Raw genomic sequence first — 25,642 nt, 5'->3', positions numbered from 1 at the left:
AGGGGCATTCAAAAACTCTCATACCAGCCTTCACCAAAATACCCTAAAACGAAGTTGGCAAAAAGTGGGATATTTTCTGTTGGGAGAAGAAATTGAAGAGAACTGAAAACGTAAAACGCTTCGCTTGAATGACGCTTCCCGCAAGAAAATATTTCCTGACCTGACAAGACGCCACCGCCAAGGCTTAAGCCTGCTGAATCAACATGTGTACACAAACAAGAGTCCCGCATTAATTGCTCGACAGTCGTCGCACTCAACCGAAATTAATTTCCGGAATAGCGGGCGATGTTTGGCGGAGGAAAGTACACAAATTAGGCCGATACGCCATTTCAACACGGCAATGTGACACGGGCGCATTACCTGTCATCGGTGAATTTTCAGACGGCGTCTCAGGAGGAAGAGGGGATCACGAGGGTGGTGCGGGACTCCTGCGGCGTGGGCGGGGGCTCTGGAGCAACACGCCCGAGGTGGCATCTCTCGGCGTGCAACGGAGACGCAGGCGAACCTTCGGGAATTAAATGGGCACACCCGCGAAAAAGCTTCCAACATTTGAAATGAAAGCAAAAAGGTTCGTTCACTATTAATCGCAGTCTACAGATTAATCTAGGTTTAAAGAGGAACTCGGGAACTATGCACTGCTAAGCCCCACCTAACCCGATAACAAGTATATGCCCTAAAATCATGCACCCAAATACACTCTGCGTACTTCCTGCTTTCCTTTATTTCCGTGCAAATAGACCAATATTTTCTTCCCCGTTTTGCTTACCCAACATCCACGCCTCAATCAGACTTCAATATTCCCTAACCACTCAAAATTTCCTCCGTCCACTTCTCCTACCCTATTCTATTTTTTTAAATAAACTTGTCTCTTCTCCAATCATTCCTGGATCTTGGTTTGCTTTTATTTCTGTCCATAGTAATTTTCCATCTTTCTACAGACTCTCACGTATAAATTCTACTGATGCACTTCACCACTTCATAAAGAGTGGACTGAGGGAGACGTGATAGCACCAACACGCCGACAGCCACGCGTACGATGCAATGAAGGGTTCTAGATTTCCCAAGCGTTCCCTGATCACCAGTGCCCCTGCATTCGAGCACAAGGCTAACCTATTTAATGCAATGGGAGATGGCGGTATTTCAGTTACTTATATCAAACCCTTAGAAGTTACCCTTAGAATGCGTTAATAAAGGAAAATCCACCGTTATCAGAACCCATTCGTAAGCCGTTAGGTAAGTAAGGAAACCTTTCTCGAGATACACAGCGTTTTATTTCATCTTTTCGATGAGCGTCTCGTCCGACATCTCCTATTCCTCGGTAGAAGGGTTCATTTAAGGCTTTGAAATGCTTGGCACTAATTCCCTATGTTGCAAGTTACAATGACTTCCGTGAGAAATTAATACTTTTTTCTTTCCGCATCGGTGCTAAAAGATTTATTTTCCAGTTTTTCTCACAAAGAGAACATCCTCTCTTTTATTGAAGACTAACTTTATCCCATCAATAAAATGGGCGTTTTCGATGACAAATGCAACGATATAACCTTCAGAATCGATATATTTTGACGACAGGTTAAATGAAATCAATTTAACGGGATCACAACAGTGTAGAGCTATTTTTCAGCGTCGGACAAAGGAGAGAAATTGGTCACTTAGCACATACAAGCACGATTATTCCTTATGCAATGTGTAAAAAAAGCTATTTATATCTACGCATGCGCCATTTGACAGAGTACGCATCAATCTATAGGAAGGATAGACCAACATCTCCTGGTAACCACAAGTAATTTTTCATTGTGTGAACATAGGCAATTTGCTCAACTGTTTGGCCAAGACCGTAAGCCTTAAAAACCCGAGCAAACCGTGTTGGTAAGGTACGGCAGGGTTACCCGGTTAGCTCTCTTTCGAGAGCTTTAGATTAAGATCTTTTAAGCCCACATCCTGGAAGGGTACTCGAAGATAGAACCGCCTTTCCAAGCGTGGGCTCGTGATTAAGCGAGCCTGCACAAGAAGGAGCCCATCTTGAATCAATAATTCCACCTCGACTGGTCCCTGCACTGTGTACGTAACGCGAAGGCAAGGTATGTATGTACAATTGTAGCGATTTACGTACATATATTAGCCGTTGTTTTACGGGGCAAGAAGAAGTTGGTAGAATTAGGTATTATCGACCATACGAAACCTGAGACTCCCATTCATTTGTTTTCTAGCCAGCATTTAAGGCACCATAGAAGCTGGTGGTCCAGCCGAGATTAGCCTCGCATCCTTATCAACGTTAAGCGAATTCAAATGCCGATTCATTCGTCACGACGATACCCACTGACTTATAATTCCTCGCCTTTAGTCGCGCCATCCATCACATTTGTTTTTTTAAATTTAAATTACAAGTCGTCCAAGAGGGCTTTTAACGGGTTTTCAAGCTCCTAAGTGAAAATATTAACAGAGCACAATGCCAAGTAGACATGTCCTAATTCACGGAGTATCATAATTTTCAAAACAGGACACTTTTCCATTTTGCGCATGCACAACAAACGGACAGTCTATGATTACGTATTAATTTTATCGGAAGTTGTGTTCTTAGTTTAATCGCCAAGTTTTACGAACAGGGTGGTCAGCAATTAGATTATTTCCGATTTTAGGTTTTTACCAGATATTTGATAGTAAAAGTTGGATTTTGACGGTTTTGTGATATTGTTTTAACTGCCTTAATTTTCCAATGGACAGGGCAAAATTTACTTCCACAAATATTTTCATATATTACCCAGTATCATTGACATTCATGGGTAGATAATGAATTAATATAAATGGTTCTAAAAATTCGATGGCTAACTTAAATCCCTCTTCTGGTAGAGAGACTAATTATTATAACTATTAAGTATTATGACATTTTTTAACGTCTCAGCTCGCTAGTTACCAGATAGGCCAACTGACACTTAATTTAGGACATTTTTGCGATTTAAACTTTTAGATAAAGGTCAGCAGTGTACGATTCTACTTACATTTGTTTCTAGCTAATACCACCGAATTTCATGGTTACTCTCGGCGATTTTATACATATATGAAGATCAAAAAATGATAAAGCGATAACGAGACTCAAACTTTTCTTAATAAAGGTCGTATTTGAAAATTTTTCTTCAGGCTATCCAATCAAAACGTTTTATCAAAGTTTCTGAATATTCACCATCAGTTTAAGTATCTAAAACTAAGTTTATATTAACATGACAACATATTATGATCGCGATAGCAAAAAATCTTTTCATTCTGCTTTGAAAGGGACTTGAATGTTTCCAATCACAGGCATTCCACTCACTGAAATTAATACTTAATTTGCATAGAATACTTTTGCCTGATATTTCACCTTCATTGCCAGCACAATAAACTTCAAAACCAACAGAACACACTATAGTAATGATCAATCTCGCTGAAAACATTAATATACGAAAGAAAATTTTTGTTAAGATTAAACCAAACTTGTCGTCATACATTCATTGGAATGTACCATAACGAACTCATTTAAATATGAGAATGCACCACGATATGGAACTAATCCAATGCTTTGGATTGTAGCTATTCCAAATCTTTACTATTTCATTACAATATCAAATACAAATTTCTTTGTTTCTAAATATTACGATGATGTTTGAAAGTTTTCATATATTCAACGTATCAGTAGTCAAAAATGAGTGAACAAGTATGAACTAAGAGCAGCTAGATATAATAAATGAAAACTATGAACTTGCGCTACATACCCACCAGGGCTTGAATTCCCATAATTTCCCAAAATACTTCTATGTGCACATCCATTTGCGATTTTTCAAGCGATACCAACTCAAGTACCCAGTTATTTATTTACGCAAATAAATTACATCACAACCATTTTTGCCAGTGCCTACAGTTTAAGAAGAGGATACTCATGCCTAATTCTCGATTATAATTCTATTTCGGTTCTTAGTAAGTTCATTTGACTGGAATACCATATTATTCAGTGATATCACATTATCCTGAGCACATAGTTCTACAATTCAACGTTTTCTTCAGTTAATATCGGGAGAATAATAATATATGTTATCACATTGATAAACTGAGTTTGCTTAGTACCCAGTGATGCGTATTATCGTAGTTTCTAAGCGTTGGGAGAGAAGACATATTCGTAACTCAACCGTTGGGTCAACACGTCCAGTAATGCCTGCCTTATTGTAAATATGTAAAACATCGAGTCAAAAAAATACGTATAAATTGCTATAACAGGCAAATCTATTCGCGCAAGCTGGAACAACGCTGGATAGGTACAATAAATTCCTTAAAAAATGTAAACATCGACAGATACCAGTAATAACATAAATGTTAACCAACCGTTAATGTACTCTTATAAATATACAGGTACAGTATTGAATTAAGATCATATCACTGAAGACAGGAAATAATGATTATAATTATTAAATAAATAAAGACTCTTGTTGCATGAGAGATCATGATAGTAGTGCATGAAAGAGCTAGTACGTTTATAAGTGTTTATCGTAAGTTGGCCGATGATAAAACTCGCCCAAATGTCACGGAAGACATTAAACACGCTACAAAGAGATTTCCACATATTTTCGAATCTTCCAAATGTGCAATTTTAAGGAATGCGACGACAGCCGAGAGATAATTTTCAATCATAGGGGAAATTTCTACTTCTACCAAATATCTTTTTACCGGTAAAATTACATTTATTCTCCAAAATTGAAGGGTTTAAAAGCAAAGCGTCTTAACATTCGGGAGGCAAACCGGAAAGGGAAACGGTGCGAGGACATAGGATATTACAGAACAGAGAATACTGGATCGCCGCAACGTCTCTGCTGATTGGAGCTTGGGAAAATTACTCTCTACTTTTGTGTGCATGGGTTCCTGTGCGTGTGCTTGTTAATGAAGAGGGAGCGTTCTTCTGGGTAGCTCCAAATGTTTCCCTGGAGAGCGAGCAAAGCGGGCGTGACTCCTTGTGAACCACTATCACTGCAGTAAAAAAATGATAGGTGTTCGACAGAATTTAGACGTCGACTTGAAGAATGGAGATATGGTTATTTTTCGCTCGTGGCATTCTTCCGGATCTGTCATTGATTTCATATCGGCAAATTAAGGAGAATGAAGTCGGTTCGAATTTTTCGGCGGGGTGTTAGTGAGATGGAGGTGGGCGATACGTGGGAGAGAATTCCCACGTCGACAGCAGTTTTCCACTAATAGAAAAGCAAACCCGAGGCTGCGAGAGCACTGCGACAGGCAGTCACATCAACGCCCCTGCAAATTAATGTAATTACATCGATTTTTCCGACGACAATGCAGGCGGAGGGAAAATTTAACGTCGACGACACCGATATTCATTCGATATCACGCAAAATTACGTACGACCGAGGGGAGGAGTGTGGCACATGCCTTTTAGAGGAATTAGGTTGGCAGCCGTTTGTGATGAGAAGATAACAAGCGAGACTTTAAGACTTTTGGAAAGGTTCAGAACAAACGAGTTATACAATGACACAAGAGAAATTATCATGACCCCACACTATTCAGGTAGGTCAGACCACAAAGATAAGATAAGGAATATAGACTCCAGTACAGATACATACAAATATTCGTTCTTACCCCACACAATCAGGAATCATGTTAGTAAGAAACCAAAGTAACTATGGAAATAGTAAAGACATTAGATTTATAAGTTAGGACAAGATTAAATGCTGCGTAGATGTAAGGTACATTCGTAGTTGCATGTTTATGTTAGTTGATAATGTATTACATGCGTGTAATTTAAAAAGGCTTTTGCATGGATATATACGTCTCTGAGGGTGAAGATTGGCATGACTTTGTTTGCTTTGCTTGTGTTTTTTTTATTCTCTCTCATGGGTGGTGACCTAACACCCCCCACCACACGCCCTTGCGGCGGCTTGCGGGGTATCATGTAGATGTAGGGAAAGAAAATTGCGGAGCATTGTCAAGGCAACTCTCCGCCGCACTAAGTTGGTTTGCACATAGTAGCAGGCTTGACGCACTCATAATAAAAGGGTTATCTTCATTCCAAACGTGAAGATTACAAATTCTACCATAAAATATTCACTACACAAACCTTAGGCACATCCAGGACATAAAAAGGAATTTGACATTTTCTTGAATGTAGTGCTTACAAATAGGCGGGGCACACTGGACATGAAAATAGGAACATTGATTCGCCGACAGGGTTGGTTCAAAGTGACAGGATTTCCAGAACATTTACACTTGGCCGATCCTGAAAATCGAGAACACCGATTAAACCAAACCGTTTGTTCACTATTTGATTGGTATGCAAAAAATAAACAGCTGGCACGGGAATAACTCTTCGGAGGGATGAGCGTTGTCCGTGCTCAAAACCTTCGCCAGCGGTGAGGGCACGGGATCGATGCAGATGGGACCGCGTACGCCGACAACGCAGGGAGGGCAGGGAGAAAGGAATGGGGCGGAGATAGAGAGAGAGGGGCTAACGTCGTCCGATCGCAAAAGAAGCATTCCCATTCGATCCAAAGATCCAAAGCAAAATAAACCAGTCGGAGGAGATTCACATGAGCATATCATTACACCTATCACGAGGGCTTATGACGAAATGAAGGGACACATGCCTCACTAGTGTCACTGCAAAGATTTAAGGAAAAACCCCGAAGGTTTCTCCTTGTTTCGAAGTGGTAGCACATTACCCGTGGGGAAAAATGCGCCATAAAATCTACCTAAGCAAGGTAGCTCAAGCAAGCTCTTCTCATTTTATCGGCTAAACTACAGATAAACTCGTGCATAAATTGGAAGGATGTCTCTTTAGCGATGATGTTGAAAATGTGTTATTTGCCCCATCGTACTACGGTACGAGAGATCATGCAAATCAAATTAAGAGATATTAAGTGTAAAACAGACAGGTTTAAGAAGTCATTTCCCCACCAACAATAACCAGAATAACGCTGTCCGACCGCGCTAGTGGGGGATAATATTTTGCGTCAAAACAAGTCAGTGATCACCCCCTGCCACATATCCTAGCGGCGGCTTGCCGGGTACCATGTACGATATGTATCCGTGAGCTCGGAACTGCCGATGGCAAAGAAGAGCGCAAATGACTCTCTCCTGGAGCGAAGTTTCACAAACTAGCGTATCTTCTTTGAACTGCATCGAATGACTGAAATTACTGCCATACCCGATAACTGTTGCAAGAGGAATAATAATAGGGGGCGGGAAACAAAGGTGCCCTGGGTACCTGACCGGAATTTGGTTCTCAACGCAGAGAACTCCCACCCTCACCCCAATCATATTTCCGGTGGAAAAGAAAGCGGGGGAGTGATCTCCAGGAAGTTACTAACACAAGACGGAGATAAGACAACCTAATTAACATCACTGAAGAGTAAAAAACGACGTTTCAGGCGTGATACGGAGGAATATCATGACTAATTAAAAACTGGCAATTTTTTAAGACGATTTAGTTAAATTGAAACCGGTCGTAATAAATTTTATTTTGTGGAAAATTGCCAATTTTTAGTTAATCACGGAAGAGAAGAGAAATTTGAATATAAACACATAAGGAACATAAAAAATCATATATTTCTACGAATAGTGACTGCAAAGCTTACATTCCTACGGCATTTTGTTACGAACTTGGAATAGAAGAGTAGCACTGTAGTATCCCTAATTTACCGAACACTTCAATAAGAACATGCATTAGTTGTGATTATGGGAGGCGACCAACAGCTAAGGTCACTAGCGCCAATACGGATAGGTGAGTACTTGGTGGAAGTAGGAGGTCTAGGGAATGGAGAAAGGGCGGAGAGAAACCCTGCTTAGGAATTAACCTACTATGCTAACGATAGACGCCTGGGAGTCCACAATTTGACATCCGAAGGATGACACGCTCCACTTCAAGTACTCTCTCCAAATAGCACCCCAAGTAGAACTGGGAACGCCACTGACAAATCCTACTACCACCGGGATTCGAACCCAGGGTCTCAGGTTGGGAATCCTTTACATTAGCCATTGTATTAACCCTATCCCCCATGAGGGAAGCGAGACCCTTAGGGCATAATACATGCATACGTTTATTCCTTATTACGTCTAAGAGAGAGAGTAGTTATCCGAAGGAATGAAACAATCACAATCTAATAATCGTAAAACTAATAAAAATATCAAAAACAATCGTCATTTCGGTAGTTTACTCTCTCTCTTTCCACTAAATTGGCTTTTAAAAATATATAAGAAAACATGAGTGGTAGGGAAGGTGAAATCGAGCAGATCACAAGCGCAAGTAAGTTTCCTTGACCGGGAGTTGAACCACCGATTTTCGACTTGCTTGGTGGTGGTGCTCTTAGCCACTTGAGATATCGAGGAAGCGTAAATTACACTGAAACCTGCTAAGGGAGGTTCATGCAACCAAGTGCCCCGATTCTTTGGCCAGGAAATTGCGTTCGGGAGCTGTTTCACTCACCAAAGGAGAAATGGACGAGGACACAAGAGGAATGGATGGGTTCAATTACCGGTCAAGGAAACTTTTTTAAGCTTGAGTCTGCTCAATGCCGCCTTCCCCGCCATTTCTGTGTTCGTCTCCTGTGTTCCTATCCCTTTTCCATACATTTATTTCCATGAGAATGAATATGTGTTCACCATTTGGCGGTTTTCCGTATACTATTAAAGTCGTACGAAAACGTTCTGAAGGTATGAAGGAGATCAGTTGCACGTTCGGCATATACACTACGAACATTTTCAATTTTCGTTCTTCCACAAATCTAATGAAAATATTTGACACTGCTAGCCGAAACCCAACCTCATGATATCAAATTCAATTTTGCGAACAAATGGCCAACCAAAGTAAAACGAGCAGTGTTACTAAGCATTATATTTTGCAAATTTATTTTTCTTTGACTTTCCTCTTTGATATATACAATACAAAATACCACTAAACGCGTCGGAAATACATCCTACCGAGACATTGGCTCGAAATAAGACTCTATATGAGTTTCCGGTTAACTGATTGAACGCTCATTTAAGGGGTCTGTTCCTGCAGTGGCTGGATAAGACGGAGTCTACTTTACCGCAGATAAGGTGCGCAATAGCTTCGTCCCTTTAATTGTCACAACTGTGCCGGTAACCAAGACAGAAACAAGGAATGGCACAGCATAATACGAGGGACGATAATAGTATTGGGCAGTCACATTGTCAAGATGCTCGGATGAAAGCATATGCATCCTCGGGGATGCGTGGGTAACTGGGTCGGGGAAGAAACTTGACATTAGCTCGTTATTCGCTTTAAGTCTCCAGGGGTTGATCGTTAGACATCCAATGAGACGGATGGCCAAATTTATATATTGTGATCATCTTAATGCTACCCCCAAGCAAGGAACGTCAAGTGATAAAAAATGTCACCTCCGGAAATTGAACTCAAACCTTCCGAGTATGAAACCAGATTTCACACCAAGCCAACCACCGAATATTAAATGTAAACCAAAATGGTGTATGGTAGCCAAAGGGCTCAAGCCGATGCGCTAATGAACGGAGGGCTACGGTTGAAAATCCGGATGACGCCACTGGAAGCCCCCGCCCACCTTTCCACAAGCAGAGTGATTTGTCTGGCACGATATTTTCCAGGGAAACCACAGAGAGCACAGAAAAAGGTAATGCACTGATGTACTAGTGATGCCATGCACTACAGGGTTTGCTTTAAGTTGAGCTCCCCCCCCCTCTTGTCAATCAATCTAACGCCTGGTTTGATCACTGTGGCTCGAGAGGTGACCCTTGATCATCGATCTCTATGGTGCCCGATGAATGTAATACACTCGGGAGAAATGCACACTGAAAGGCCTGAAGATCCGACCGAGAGTGATGGAGACGACACGGAGAAAATTGTCCAATCTTGGGAAATCATTTTTATGGGTTGGTGAAATGAAGTCACTTTGATTAAGTAAACCCATACCCCCGCCTCCGCATTGGCCTTCCCCCTCCACGTGGCCCTTCTCGACATTGGTTTTCCGTGCCAATTCACCGCCATCGCTCGGGCGCATTCCACTTCGCTGCGCCCAATTCGCCCGAGTATCGACCGCCGAAAGCCCTGACACACGTAAAGCGACGTCGAAATAATAATAACGCCTTACTAGAGACGCTCGAGTTCCGGATTAATTAATTAAACTGACGCTACTAAAGGCTCTCCGGGGCAATACTGCAAATTTATTCACGTGAATATTCCAATGAAACCGATTGGCGTTTCCACAATGCACACGCAATTCCACCGTAGAACAGTACTAGGACTGGACGCTGGATTAGCACTACAGCGCAATCCTGTTGCCGCGGCATAATTATTTAATTACTACTAATATTTGAACGAAACCATTTGAGATATGAAGTAATGAGAATCATCAGATCAAACATTGCCTTGCAACATCTTAGAACATTTCAAAATATCTGTCTTTCAAGGAACTATCAAGATGATTTGAATAAATTTTTCAACAATTCTGACAGATTAAATTGAACTTACATAAATATTTTCGGTTTTATGAAGAAAATTGATACATGGCAATTCTTAATCGTTTTTTCAACAACGTTTCGCTGTTTAAGGGCAAAAATCCCTTCACATTACTACCATAAATTGTATGGCAGAGATTACAAAAGAACTGACAAAAACTCATAATCAAATACTATTTAGAAAAATGAATACCCAAAAAGAGGTATGTCTATAAATCATGAGGATTATCAATCTAAACAGACATATATAGAGCACCAAAAGTTGAGGAACCAAAGGAAGTTATTTACGCTAAGCTTGTTGCCTAGTCAAGATATAACGGTAAATCACCAAACCTAGTAAATATTGCCCAAAAGCACAAATGTAAAATTAAATTAAAATAGAGCTACTATTTTATTGAAACAATAGTGTGAAAAATTTATGAAAAACCAAACTACACAACACAACATACCAATTTCATTTCAAAATCTTAGAATGCTATGCTTTCATCCAAAATCTGCCTAAAACACCTATGAAATAGCATCATAACGTTCATTCCACTGGGTGTCGGGGAAAACCCTTTTTTGATCACTGCCACATCCACCTTCTCCCTAGTCTAGATAATGCCATCTCCTAACTCTCTATCACTAAAGATGAGCAGGCACAGCATCCCCAATTTTAGCATTTATATTAACAAGGCTGACAACAAAGGATGTCAAAACGATGGCACACCCTTGGTGGCTACATTCTAAATAAAGTTTCTTATCAAAAGATAATCTTCTTAATTAAACAATGTTCCAGCCTGTTTGCTCATTTGATTTTTATCACACATAGTTTTAGCGTTATAACTGATTTCACGTCTAATCTGTTGGCTCCTCTATGAGCGATAGGCTCCGTAGAATGTATGTCACTTTGAACAAACCTAGTTTTATCTCTTCTATCTGTCGCCTACATATCTTAGCTCAATTGAATGTTTCATTCTGTATTTGACTTCAAGTTTTCATATATTTTAGTGTCAACCTGATGCATTTTTTATTAAATATACATGCATATAATAAGTAATCCAAATTTTTGTCACAAGAGCAAAAATATGTCATATTTATTCATGAGTGAATTCGATAAAAGGTAGAAACTTCAATAAATGGAAAATTACCCCAGTAATGCCACAGCATTCCTAACAAACTAATTTGCAGCTACAAATTTATAGATGTATTAATCATCACTGTGACTGCACATGAATATTGCAATTACAAATCATTAGATAAAAAGTGCAACTACTTAAGAATAATTCGTGATGCATATATGAGTATGCGTTTAATTAGGGAAGACAATTCTAGAAAATACATCATTTTGTTTTGATCTTAAATCATTAAAATGACACTAATTAATATAAGTTATGATAATTATAGAGTTATCTCCAAACAACTGGTAGCTTTCATTAATCACTTAAGGATCCTTAGACAAGAAATTGAAAAAAATTAATACCTGACAATAACTCTCTTTTAGGTCTCTTTCTGGAAAATCACACACCAAAGTAAGTGAGAAAACAAGCAAAAAGTCACTACCAAGCGTGAAATGTATTAACTAATTTTTCCATCGATAAGGATCGTTAAAATGTCTAATGATGTATTATGTGACCCACTCCACAAATTCTAGTATTAAAAAATGCCACATTTTTCATTAAAATGATGACGCATTTAATTCCTTAAGCAAATAAAGAACATTGCAGACCGAGTAGGGGCTGGCCATCTCCAATAAAAAAACTGAATCAATCATTGCACTCCATGCAACGGCAGTCCAGAATGATTCACAAGATTAAACCGCATCATGAAACATTCACAACACTCACACTGCCCACTGATGACAACCCACTCCTGATTCATCCAATTAGAAAATCGGGTGAAGAGAAAGGAACAAATAAATAAATTAATTAAAACAGGTATTTCTACTCACAGCTCCTCCCGCTGACGCTGAGACAACACCATTTTCATGATCTAACCCGTTCAAGGGAGCCGAAGAGGAGGGGAATCAAAGGCTTGGGGGATTCGAGGACACAGCTTCCAGGCAGAGTTGCTCCTCCTCCGCTTCCCTTAACTTCTCGGGCGGTTCCCTCGTCAGCCCTCCAGCCGCAGCACGGCACCCCCCAACCAACCGAAGGCCGTGCACACTTCTCCACAGGCTCTCCCTCCCTCAACAGTTTCACACTAACTACAATGCTGCTTCTGCCACCAGAGGGTAGGTGGCAGGTGTATGGTCGCACAGATTGTTCAGAGAGCCCTTTATTTATCCATCACCACCCTGAAAAATAAAATCCAAATGGTCAATGAGAGTCACAGCAACACAGTGCCTATTAAATACACTCTTACAAAACATTAATTTGCATAAGTGAACAATGATTCAGCAATAGAAATTGCATAAATGACTGCTGCATTAAAAGAGATTTTTACCATCAGCAGGTTAAATAAGTATGCATGTATGTAACGACTGATGTACTAATAAAGATCATACTTAATTTCTAAAAAATACAAGGATTTATGAAATTACACATATTTGCACAAACAAATGATAAAATCATATCCTAATCTTTAGTTTGGCTAAGTTTTCATCTCCACTCAACTCCTAATTGACACATGTTATTACCATAAAACTGATATCCATTTTGCAAAAAACTTCATATTTTTCTCTTCTTTATATTGATGTGACTGATTTCATATTGATAAGGCATCTTTTGACCCAAATGAAATGTTTCCTGGGTGATTAGGGTTGAGGAGCGTATGAGTGAGAAGATAATGTTTTCGGGGCCCAAGGCAGGATTAGGGTGATACCCTAACATTTCTTTATAAGCTGTCAAATCAACTAAAATTGTAAAATCAAATACGATTCTCACATAAAATGATTAAGTAACAATTTCAGCGAATACTAATAATTTTTAATAAAATTTAGATCCTCAATGTACCATTATCTTCAAATTATCCATTCCTCTATGAAGTTTGTTTTTTGAAAAAGGAATGCAAACATCTGATAAGGAAAACCATGAGGTGGTCAGCATAAGCAATGTAGTGCAAATACACAAAAGGGTCACATTATTTCCTAAGTCATGACTGCAATTAGAATAATGATTCTATGATGATTAGGAATTCCAAATGATATCTGTAAACAACATCAAAAAAGATTTCAATATACCATGAGAATTCAAAGAATATTGTGAATAGGAATTACTTATTACCTAGAGTAAGTATCAGGGATAAAGCTGTTACTCAGAGCCAGTTTATTTCTTTTTTTAATATTACATTCATCTTTATTAACTAGTTGGAAATACTTTACACCAGCGAATTTAAATTAACTTGAAATCTGGTAACTGAGCACAGCAGGAATGAAATTCTCAATTGCAAGCCAGTAAAAGTAATTCCAAACAAAATAAAAACATTTCAATGCAGCAGAGAGAGATATTTGAGAAAACATAACTTATCAACATTCCTCTCTTACTCAACTATTAATCATCCAGTATTATCATATTACTAGTCTAGCACTCAAAATTTAATCATCAAAGAGGTGCATATGGTTTTTAAATTAATTAAGGAATGGAATTTCCATGCTGCTATCAACATTATGAAATAGAAGTACGTACATTTTTACAAATGCCATTCAATTATATCATACCAATTTGAAATAAAAGTAGTGAGCATAAAATTAAAATTTCACCAGTTTTATGTTTCAATAAAGTGTTTTACATAGTATCATCTCCGACTTCCAATCCTAAAAATCATGTCATTCAAACAATTTGTGCAGACTTCAAAAACCTCTCCAACTGTAGCTTCACTCAGTCATTACGAATTGGCGAATTTGTCAATATCGTCCCCCATTGTTTCTTTATGAATAAACAATATCGATGAAAAGGCAAATTAATCGCATATAATCCATATGAAATAACCACAATGAATGTGTAAAATACTGACGGGCATTTTGTTATAAAATAATTGCAAAATAAATGCACACTTGTACAACTAAATTGATAAAAATGCCAATTTATGTCACAAACAATATTACTGTCAACAATTAAGATGCATATGTAGATGAATTTAACTACCTTAAACTTAACTTGCCCGTTAAGATAGATAAAAAGCCTAAATTTAACTGAAATATATACTTTATATGATCAGCTGGTCAGACATTGAATATTCCTTTTAAAATGGTTAGCATTTGCTATTGGAGACATATACACAGCTATCTCTCTCCTTTTAATTCAATGTATTATCTAATCCTCCAAAATTATGCCCAAGATATTATAATAAATAGGGAATCAGATACGAAAAATAAACTAGGCAAAAATATTATTTTCAAACAAATATTTTTTTTATTCGTACAACTGCTATCGCCGAGAAACTGAAGTCAATACAGGCATATCCAAATGAATATTTTGAAATTTGGAGGGAGAATTTCTTGAACATACAGATGCATTCGACGGCACAAAATAAAAATTGACCTTACGAGGAAAAATGCACAACTTGAAAAATATTAAATTAAATATAGAGCGTATATGCGGCTTCTTAAAGCACAGATAATATCTTTTAATAATTTTCATCGGCAATATTCGTATTCACAACGTCAAAATGACATTTTTTCCAGATGTATTTCAAAATATTCATTTAACAACTTTGAACAATATTACCAAATATGTATCTAAATATTCTCTACAGTTGGCAGAGCAGCTAAGAGCATAAATGATGGGATGAAGAGTTCAAGAGCCGGGTAGAGAGTGATATTCTTTTACGTCGGATGAAAATGCTTAAGTCACGATTATCGCAATACAATCGATAATCAATGCCCAATACATTTCCCATAAATAAGCACAGAAAATGGAAGGACACGAAAATTATTTTAAGAAAGAAGATAACATTTCAGGCAGAACAAAACAAAACAAAATTGCGATTCACAAACAACGCCATTCTAAGCATTAGGTCATCAAGACCATCAACGAGCATGCGTGTCAAACAGCTTCAATCATCAACCGGAAAAACAACACTAAATATAATAATAGATTTTATGGAAGCCGGTACCCATTGGCGAGAGTAAGGACGCGGAACACGCCGTACTGGGAGGAAATCACCCGAACCTAGGACTGCGCAACAACCTACGGCCGAGAGAGAATCGAGCGGGCACCAGGGGGGCATATATCCGAGGAAGAGAGCGCCGGTCGGGCCACCGCTTCCAGATTTCCGCCACCCCCGCAACTCCTCCCCCCGGCGAAAATATTGGGGAAAATCCGTGCAACCCGATCTTCGATCTGCTAGACGACCGCAAAAAGGTGTCGCCGCCGGCGGAAGAGGCTGCACCTCCGGGCCGACGCCAATCCCCGGCCCGGCGAGGAGATGAAGACGCAATAGGGGCGGAGGGTGGACGGGCGCTCCTTGGCGCGGATGGATGGGCAGGTGGGCGGCTCCCGAGGGGGGGCGGGGTGACGTATAGGGCTGGAGCCGCCCTCTTCTTCAAAAAGGGTCGTGAAGCGAGGTGCTGCTCCCTCCGTGGCTCGCCCAGGAGCATTCTACGCCGCCAGAATGGGAAGGTGCAGCCGGGGTCCGCAAGCACACACAGACACACATCGATTAAAGAGAGGCGGCCCACCCCATCCGGCATCCCACGCCAGACGAAGGCGGCGGGGGAGGGGACGGGAGTGGCCCCACCCCGCGCGCCCGACCCCTTTTCCCACCTCCCCCTTCTGCTACCGCCCCTACGCCGGAATCCAGCGCCGCCCGAGAGATCAATACCACGGCAGCCGACCGACCACATGCCGGGACTAGCCGACAGCCACCTGTCCAATGCGCAAGGAGCACGTGGCCTCCCGAGACCTTGAACCACCACGAGATTTATGAACTTAAAAATTTGCCGAGGGGGCGGAATGGTTGCGTGAATGTGCGAAGGGGTTGCGCAATGGGGAATGCTCCGGCGAGGCCAAACAGCGAATGACAACCTCGGAAAATGGATTGATGCGAAATCCCCCGCCATTCCATCCATTCATTATCCTCCCACCGTGCGATTACGGAAATATATCGAATGCAGACGAGAACGCGACGCGCACAATTCATCGACACTTGGGTCAGTCTAAACGAAATGCTGCCAACTCAGCATTATATCACATTTAGAATGAATTTTATCTTCGTGCTGCTGATTCTCAGCATATTGTTCTCACATTTTCATGCAGGAACGGGGTAGTTCAGAGGGCGGAGCACTGGACTGCAGACGAGAGGGCCTGGGTTCGATTCTGGAGGACGCGTCTGGGCACTGACTTGATTTTTGGTACCACATCTCACTGAGACGCCAAGTGCCTGACCCGGGCAATGACTTTGTTCTCCTCACCCTCGTGCGAGAATCCATACGCCGTAGTGGGTTAGCTCTTCCCTCACTTATTCGGGTGCATTTGCCTTCACGCGTGACTACAACACAACAAGCCGGCAGCCCTAGGCATGCGTGCGAGAGTACCAAAACACCTAAATGTTACATCGACCCCTACTCCAAAGTGCCCGTAATTGTCACTCGGTCTTGGAAATTGTTTCATTCCTGGCTGAGAAATTTAATACTGGGCCAAGTGGAGGGCAAACAAACATGAGGGAATGCCTAACCTTCGTTAAACGAATTTCAACCACCAGCAGCACACAAAAATTCGAATATGCGTGCATGGACGGGCAGACACAACTTTAAAGTTCCTTATACGCCAATCGGGAGCATTATAGTGGGATTAGGACGATGCGAAGTACTGCCAAGCCGGATGGGGAACTAGATTTCAAAGAATGCTAAAAGGGAACGTGTTTTGGTTCGTTAAAATCGACGGGAGAGAGGGTTCCAACCGAAATCTACTCGCTCATCTTAAACCCACCCTAAAAGGGGACCAGAATAAAATAAAACAACTTCCTGCGTTGAACTTGGTCGCACGGTGGCACAAAGAGTACATAGAGGGAGGAGGCGGACTGGAAGGTCCCTGGTTCAAATTATAGTGATTTCGGAAGACACTTCCAGCTCAACTAATTTTCCAGGTGCCAGAACTTGCGGGGAAAAGTTAAGTCTCAGAGAAAGGAGCCGGCGAATCGACAAATCTGCGTGATTTTCACACGTTGTGAGAGAATGCATGCGAGTTGAAACCAGCTGAATGATATAGCTAATCGAACTTCGGGCTGACGACGTGGTATATGTCAAACTCAACACATCTACTACTAGTCAATTCGCCGCTCTATTTTGATTCCGGCTGTTCTCGTGCTTCCTTTCATTCCAGATTACGATAAGTTTCTGTTACGAAAAGAGCAAAAGCGCATGTCTCACGCGATCTTTCGACACAGCAGACTGGGCAACCGCAGTAATGACAAGAAAGAACCAAGTCTGTCGTCCATTTGCAGGCCCTTGGATCTCAGTAATTAGAAACGAAGAGCGGCCCACTTGCCCAATTGAGCTTGCGATGGACGTCCGTTAACCTGAAATAATGTACATACTCGTATTTCATCTTGCCAGCAGTAATTCTTTTCCCGTTTCCCAATTTACTTGCGACTACTGAGAACTCAACAGTTCGATTCACTCAGAATTTTAAATCCTCTTGATATTATTATCTTTCGATAGTTAAATTCGTTCATCGCATTTTTCCGGCGATAATAAATTTATCGGGTCGAGGAAATGGGAATTTTCATAACAAACATAAGAGAACATCAAAGTTCCCAGCCCTGAAACAGAACGGCGACCAACCGGTGTAGGTATTCAATATATCGCGAATTATCCAGGCCACGACCAAACATTCGGCCGATTTAAGAAAACTTATTATTAAGCCAATTCTTCTCCCAAAATGTTGGAATGTAAACTTCAAAAGTAGCTACTAAAACTGTCCCATACACAACTCGGACGCACAGAGAAATTACACTCAATAACATTGAAACGTATACCCACTAGCCTAATATTGATGCTAAAGGACCCTTCCGCAAGATCCCAAAATAAAGATCCCTATATTTTTTAAATCGATGCAGTGAGGAAAACAAGGTCTGAAGAGTAGATGGGAGGATTCGGGGGAGGAGAATCATCTAGGATTACATTAAATGAAATTTACTTAGATATATCCTCATCCGCTCAATATTAGATAATATTTTCAAACAATGACTTTATTAAAATCCTTCAATCAACTCATAGGAAACAAGGTTAAGGAATTTTCAATAAAACCAAAACTCTACTCTTGATAACTTTCAATCATCCAAAGGCTGTTGAGCCAGGAGACTACTCCACAACGTGAGAGGCCTCCAGCTCGACTGCTAACTGCAGAGTACGAAATCAAACGTTAAGAACGAACGGCAGTTTTCTAATGCGCATCACATATTGCCCAACCTAACATTATCTTCAACCCGTGTGCTCACCTAACATCGGAGTGCCATGAGAGGACCACTCAACAAAAGGAGTGAGTGCACCGGCTAAGGACACACTCGAGCATGCGAATATCTAAATATACACTCCACCTCGCGTTATTCCTTTGAGTGGACAAGGCTTTCGCTCGCGAATACCTCACCGCCGAGGATCGATCCCACGGGAAGTTTATCCACCCCCGAGCAAAATGCCACAACCTTTTAACTGACGAAAGGTCAATGCCGGGATATATCATTGCCCTTCACGTATATACAACAAGAGCAATGATTCCCTCTCGCAACACTATACGGGGCGGAGAAAGGAAACGGAAAAGCTGCCAGACGACGGCCATCACCTCCATAAACGACGCATACTTTCATCAAAGGGGGAACTAGTCACTAGAGCTCACGAACCTGCTAAAAATTACAGTACATCCCATGGGTACGTGATACCGGATTGCATGCCTCATTCACCCATCTACGATTAAATGAATTAAATTATATGTTCACACCCAAGAAACGCAAAATTTTCCTTTCTGATAAACATGAACAGGGTGATTCCATTAGATAGGAATACTTCTTTACGCTCAGTAAATGGCTACGAAGACAAAAGAGTAGAGAATTAGCTTCCAAACAGGTGCATGGAAGGGAGGCCAATAGCGAGAGAAAACGCTAAATTTAACCACGAATCGAGTTCGATTTCGAAGGAAATAAGCTGCAATTTATCAACAAGGGACCCTAAGAGAAAGCGGCTTCATGTAATAAAGATTTACGATGGATTTTTTCCAATTACCAGCAGGGATCGATATCAAAATTGCATTCTGAAATTAATATGCACGCACATATCAACTTATGGAATAAAACGATATCCATACGATTTAGCCGAAATGCCCGGTACTTAAGTTTTTTTATTTTATCCCTCATCGTCGATTCTCCGTCTTAACTTTTCTTTGTCTATTCGCATTGAGTTTACCAAGCTTCCGTGGCACTTACCTCTGAATCAATCGGCCAGAATGATCATTTGAGCCAAGAAAGCTCATTAGAGCAGGTGCTCATTAGAACGACCAACTAACTATTTTACGAGTTTCGCTCTGGAGAGCGGTCCAAGCCAATAAAATGAGTTCATTGCGTGAGTGCTTCTAAATAACACTTGAATAGATTGTCTAAATTAAAACACAGTTGGTGTCTTCACTCGATGTCATTTTCAAATGCAAATATCGCGTCTTCAGAATAACACAAGAGTAAATCAATAAATACCATTAAATATCTCGAGCCAATATCACATTTTGAGGCATAGATTTGGGTTCAGATACGTTCATTTTCTATTAATTCCCTATCCATGGTAAAGTTAGCCCCTGTCATTACAATAGTACGAAAGACCCCCCCCCCCTCAATCACCCGCGAGCTCCACTCTCTATTGCAGGGCAAGGTTTGGCGTATCCTAACGACGGCGGAAGGGGAAACTTTCCATCTCCTCGTAAGTGCAAGGCGGAAACGGACGGCATCATCCAGCTCGGAAGAGTGAATGTTCAATTAACGCAAGCAGCAGCAGCAAAAGACCCGGAGAATGTAGGGTTCACCCAATGCATCACTTGCCTGGCCGAGCAAGCGATGGTGCGTGCACCACCGTGCGTGAAATACCCACATCTCTCCTCCTTTCGAAGTGGACTCAATTGTGGCCAATTCGCGAGAGTGCAAGCGAGCACCGCGTGTCTCGACTCGCCCACTTGAAATTCGCGCCAACCTCCACCCCCCCCCCCCTGGAGAGCCGGACCCCCAACTCACCGACCACTCCCCTCACCCCCCTCCTATTTTCCCCTTCACATTTCTCCCATTTAAAATGATCTTCAGAAGAGCAAAAACTTGGGTTGTATGCATGATTCCGTAAAGTCAGGACACTGTCTGACTATCTGATTTAACGATGCCAACCTATCGGGCAATTTAAACACTTCCAAATACGACGAGCAAACTAAAAATAGGTGCAAGTCAAAAAGGCCGAAAGAATTCCCATCCATCTTTTTAAATGTCATACTAGGGCTGTCGAAGGGGAAATCGGAGATTCGTGAGACGAAAATCCGAGAAAAGGCTGTCGAAAAGAATATTCTGCTAGCGGAAATCGTGAAATGTCATTTGACTTTCATAAGATTCAAAACATTTGATCTCGTTAAACTTTTTCTAATGCTCAGTCACAGTTGACAGCTTCTTAAAACCGAGTAAACAAACAAAACTCAGCAGTAGATTAACCGCCGCATAAGTAAATGATTCAGGCGAACCATACGAAGGGAGAGACCGTTCTTAATGAATTCGTATAAGCAATAAAGGCTTTTTTCAATGCCTCACGTTAATTAAAACAAAATCGGCATGGAGTTTAAGTGAAATACAAATATTAACTAATTTTTATACTGTGTTATTTAACGGTTTATTTGCGTAGTTAACGGTGCTAAATTTTGCATTTTATCACCAAACACTTACTTCAATTACTTTAAATGTCGGGAGCATGCTGGGCCACGAAAAAGTAATTAGTATAATAAGATTACAAAAACAATACTCGCATTTTATTCCTTGAGAACTTCGTTTGAATCAGCTGCACCCAAAATGCACGATCTTATAAAACATTTCAGTAGTCCACATAATAGATAACTGGCCCTTCTAATTAAGCCACTCAGTTCTTCACATTTCCAAATGCGTATGAAGACAAAAAAGACGTTTCCTTCTTACAAAATCAAGAAATGCAGGGTTGGATTGGTAGTTTTAACAAGTCCACGAGGGGAGCAGAGATTTTAATGAGCCAGAAATTACGATTGGATTAGTATGTAATATATCGATTAGAGTGAGCATTAGTACCCGTATATTGATTCAAATATTTAGTTGACAGGCTCTAAAAACACACCATTGCTATCTAATGACAGATTCGTGAAGTGTCAATGCGGGTTCATTAGCGGGCTCATCATTGTAACATTTCATTAGAGTGCCAGAGCAAGCGTCCAACAGCACTGTTCTCAAAATAAGCTTATCCTGCCCGTACATTTATCTTTTTCAGCGCAATATTAAAGATTTTATCAATCATTTTAAAAATGACGCAATAGCATTCCTCCCGGCTAAATAGTCCCCCAATCGAATTTCCAGATGGAGACTACAGGGTGGGGATACGGAATGTTAGGTCGGTTGGAAAGTGTGGAAAGTTGGCAAATACAAAAATTGAGATAGACTGGAGACACATCCTGGGAGAGAGCGAGATTGAGTGGGCCGCGGGCGACAACTTCTGGAGCGACGGATGTATTTTGATACACACTGGAGATGACCAGAAGATTGCAAGAGTGGATATTATACTGGATTAGGAATATGCAGGCAATACAATGTGAGGATAATGACGATTAAGCTACAGGGGTACACCACGGAAAGAGTGCTAGTATAGGTGTACACGCCCACGCCCAGACATTCAGAAGATGAAATAGAAGATGCAAGGACGAAAGACGATATACGAACAACTGGAAGATGTTCTAGGAGCAGCGACGGGGAGGGAGAACTTACAGGGATGAGAGACAGGAACGCAGTGGTCGGAGAGGGAATCAGCGTGTGACAGTTCGGATTGGGCAACGAAACGTCGAGGAAGAAATATCGATTATAATCAATTATGTCACTAGAAATACGTTCTAGAGGCAAAGATCCCTCTTCGTGGAGCATCGGAGAGGAAAATGCACATAGAAGATGCCGTGGGACTGAGTACAATGCCAAACTGAGAACATCCTTGTCAGAGCGAGATCACGAACCAATTTAAGCACTGCAAACGCCACCCCGGGGAAGCAGATTATAAACAGCGATCACAACCTGGCGGTCATGGACAGCCGACTGCCATACAGGAAAATAAAGAAAATGACACAGGCAGCCAGATGAAACAAATATATATTGGAGAAAGGCAAGCAAAAGAAAAGTTCACCGCTACCACCGTGGGAAAAATGGATGGATTAAATGACATTACCATAGAAGAACGATGGAAGGCAATTGAGAATATAATAAATGAAGTAGCAGATGAGAAACTCATGAGTATGGCAGCGAAATATAAGCGACCGTGCCTAACTGCTCAAGTAAGGAAACCCATCTATTGAGACAAGAAGAATATACAATAATCCAAGAAATGTATTGGAGGAATACCTTTATAAAAAGTTACGGAACCTAATCACACGAGAGCGCAATAAGGCCACGCAAGGGCGAACAGAAAGCTGCCGATCAATGACAGCATAGTGGTGGGAAACAGCGAAACAGGTTTATTAACTCGTGAAGAGGAAATTCGGAGAAAGAAAAACGAAATCCAACAACGTCCGAGATTCTAATGGAAAAATATAAAATGACGATGAAGAAATTTGGTAGAGACAGAAGTAATACATTACTATTATTATTGGGTGTTATTCCCCAACTAAAGCACTCGGGGTCAAAGCAAAGGCATTTAGATCAAAGATAGCCACGACAGTGGAAAATACCAAGAGTTCGAAAAGTAAGTGAGAATTGCAATACCGAAGAAATCACAAACAAATAGGTGCGAAAAACACACTATATCTCCCTAATATGTCTCCTAATACCTAATGCCTCCGGCATCAAAAATACTTACCCAAAAAAATAACAAGAAAAATAAAGGACAACATGACTGAAAACCAATACGGATTCAGGAAAAAACGAGGCAAAAGTTAGACAGTAGATTGAGGGTACACGCCGAAAAAATGATGCGCATGAACATGCTATCCTATTTGGCACTCGTGGACTTGGGAGAAGGCCTTCTATTAAGTCCAATGGAACAAAATGTTCAAGATACTGGAATCACTTGAAATGGATTAAAACGACAGAACTACAAGAATCACCTCTAGACGGATCAGGCAACAACCATGATATATCAAGAAAGAGGTAAGGAAAATAGAAGCCAAAATAAACAAAGTAGCTGCACAAGTATATAACTTCTCGCCAGCAATATTCAATGCATATCTACAAGAGGCAATAAAAGAAGCACAAAAATCAGGCATCGAAGGAGTCGAGGTGAGTGGCGAAGAAATAACCATGCTCTGGTTCGCAGATGCCTTCGCAGTAGTCGCACAAACGCACGAGGACCGGTTGGGTAAGTCTAAATGCTATATATCAAGTACTTTGGAAATATAATACGAACATCAACAAGAAGAAAACTAAATTCTTTCGTGCGAAAGAGAAAAGCTGAGGGCAGAGGGGTGAACTAGGGCACGAGGAATCCTTTCATCTACTGGGACAGCAGTAAAACTTGGGATGGAATAAGTTCGACTGACATCAAGGCAAAAATAACCCAATCTAAGGTGTTCATCAATAAGAGGCGACTACTACGTTCAAAGACCCTAAGGTTGCAAACATTGAAGCAGTTAGTCATATGTTTTCATACGGAGAATGGCACTCTATAGGTCAAGAGACCTGGACCATTGGAAATGTGGACCAGAAAAGAATAGAAGCCTTTGAAACTTGGTGCAGATGGAGAATGATGAAGATTAAATGGACCGACAGGAAATGGCGAGGAATAAGGAAGAATACAGTATAGCGGAGTAGAGGATCATATGGAAAAATCTACTGTAAACAATAACTTCGTTCATGGTGGGGACCTAGAGGAACATTTGAATACCCAAAAACATCAATGGAAGGGAAAATTGAAGGGGAAATACCGTGACGTAGACCAAGAGATAAGTACATACGACAGATTAAGGAGGACGTAACACAGTGAAGCTATCACGGGGTGAGGGAATCAACACAGAATAGAGAAGAATAGAGAGCTGAAGTAAAACAATCGAAATACTAATGATGATAAAATAAATTTTAGGAAGAGTAAACAAAGAAGAAAGACGAATTACTACACCATTTTGTTAAGTATGCCCCCGATGTTACCTTTATCTGGATATGAAGATTCGTCACAGCAATCAATCATAAAACATTATGAAGCAAAGTTTGGCTCCCCTGGACAGACGGTTTATAGATTTCGCAGTCGAGAAAAGTTACCAATAAAGCATCCGAAAAATACTGCACACAACTGCAAGGAACAGTGATTTCCGGATTTATTGTAGGATTCACGAAATAAAACCTGTACGGGGCGGAAATAGTTTGGCCTGTTGTATGAGAATCTAAAACGTCACGCAGTGACTCGACGTAATTATGTCACCTTGATAGCTTGGAGAAGACACAATGGAGGGGAATGCCGGGTTGGGTGCATAATGGAAAGGAATTTTGTTAAGGGGTGCCATTATAGAACACGAACCGAACAAAAAAGTCACCGCTGCTGCTAGCAATTGGAATCAATTTCCATCCGGAAAATTAGCAGGAACACTCATTGGAGATTTTAGCGGCAAGGGGATGTGGACTGAGAGAGGGAAGACAGCCGGGACTCAAAACTATTTGCAAGAATCTGCCGAAAGTCACCGGTGCACCGAGAATTCGAGACGGGGAAAATGTTCTTCCAATGCCAGCTCGGGCCTCTCACAGGGCGACGTGAAACTATCGCAGACCAAATGCCTTCCAGGGATCGACGCTAGAGTTGAAATCGTTTTCATTTTGCCCCTATTCCCGGGACTCCGGGGACTGCTTACACACTTTTGACAATGATAGTAGAAGGGCTCCAAGATCCATCGCAAGGATTTTACATCTTTCCAAAATGGAAAATTAATTATTCTTCCGGTGACGTTAGTTAAATCTTACTATGAAGTCATCAGAGAGGAAAAGATTAGGTAAGCTTTCCAAAATGATGTGCCTTGGTATCCTATCTAGATCAAGCTGATTGAAATCTTGCTGCTGATATTTGGTCGAGGTTCCCTTTGATGCT

At 40.9% G+C, this 25,642-nt stretch overlaps 1 protein-coding gene across 2 annotated transcripts in view; it reads right to left on the bottom strand.

The window, feature by feature from the left end:
- Positions 1–25,642, bottom strand: part of Lis-1 (LisH and WD40 domain-containing Lis-1) — a 125,196-nt gene that overhangs the window by 74,560 nt on the left and 24,994 nt on the right. The window contains exons 1-2 of one of the 2 annotated variants that reach the window (XM_071590770.1): positions 15,517–15,970; positions 12,413–12,757 (exon numbers count right to left, since the gene is read on the bottom strand). In XM_071590770.1, the coding sequence (XP_071446871.1) occupies positions 12,413–12,450 (38 nt within the window). In that variant the 5' untranslated portion in view covers positions 12,451–12,757; positions 15,517–15,970. Of the gene's footprint in view, positions 1–12,412; positions 12,758–15,516; positions 15,971–25,642 lie in introns of those variants that run through there. The other variant, XM_071590769.1, reaches the window with a different exon arrangement.

Source organism: Hetaerina americana, unplaced genomic scaffold (genome assembly GCF_022747635.1).
Source record: "Hetaerina americana unplaced genomic scaffold, ioHetAmer1.1.p SCAF_4, whole genome shotgun sequence".
Lineage (NCBI taxonomy): Eukaryota > Metazoa > Arthropoda > Insecta > Odonata > Calopterygidae > Hetaerina > Hetaerina americana.
This window is presented reverse-complemented; position numbering and strand designations above follow the sequence as displayed.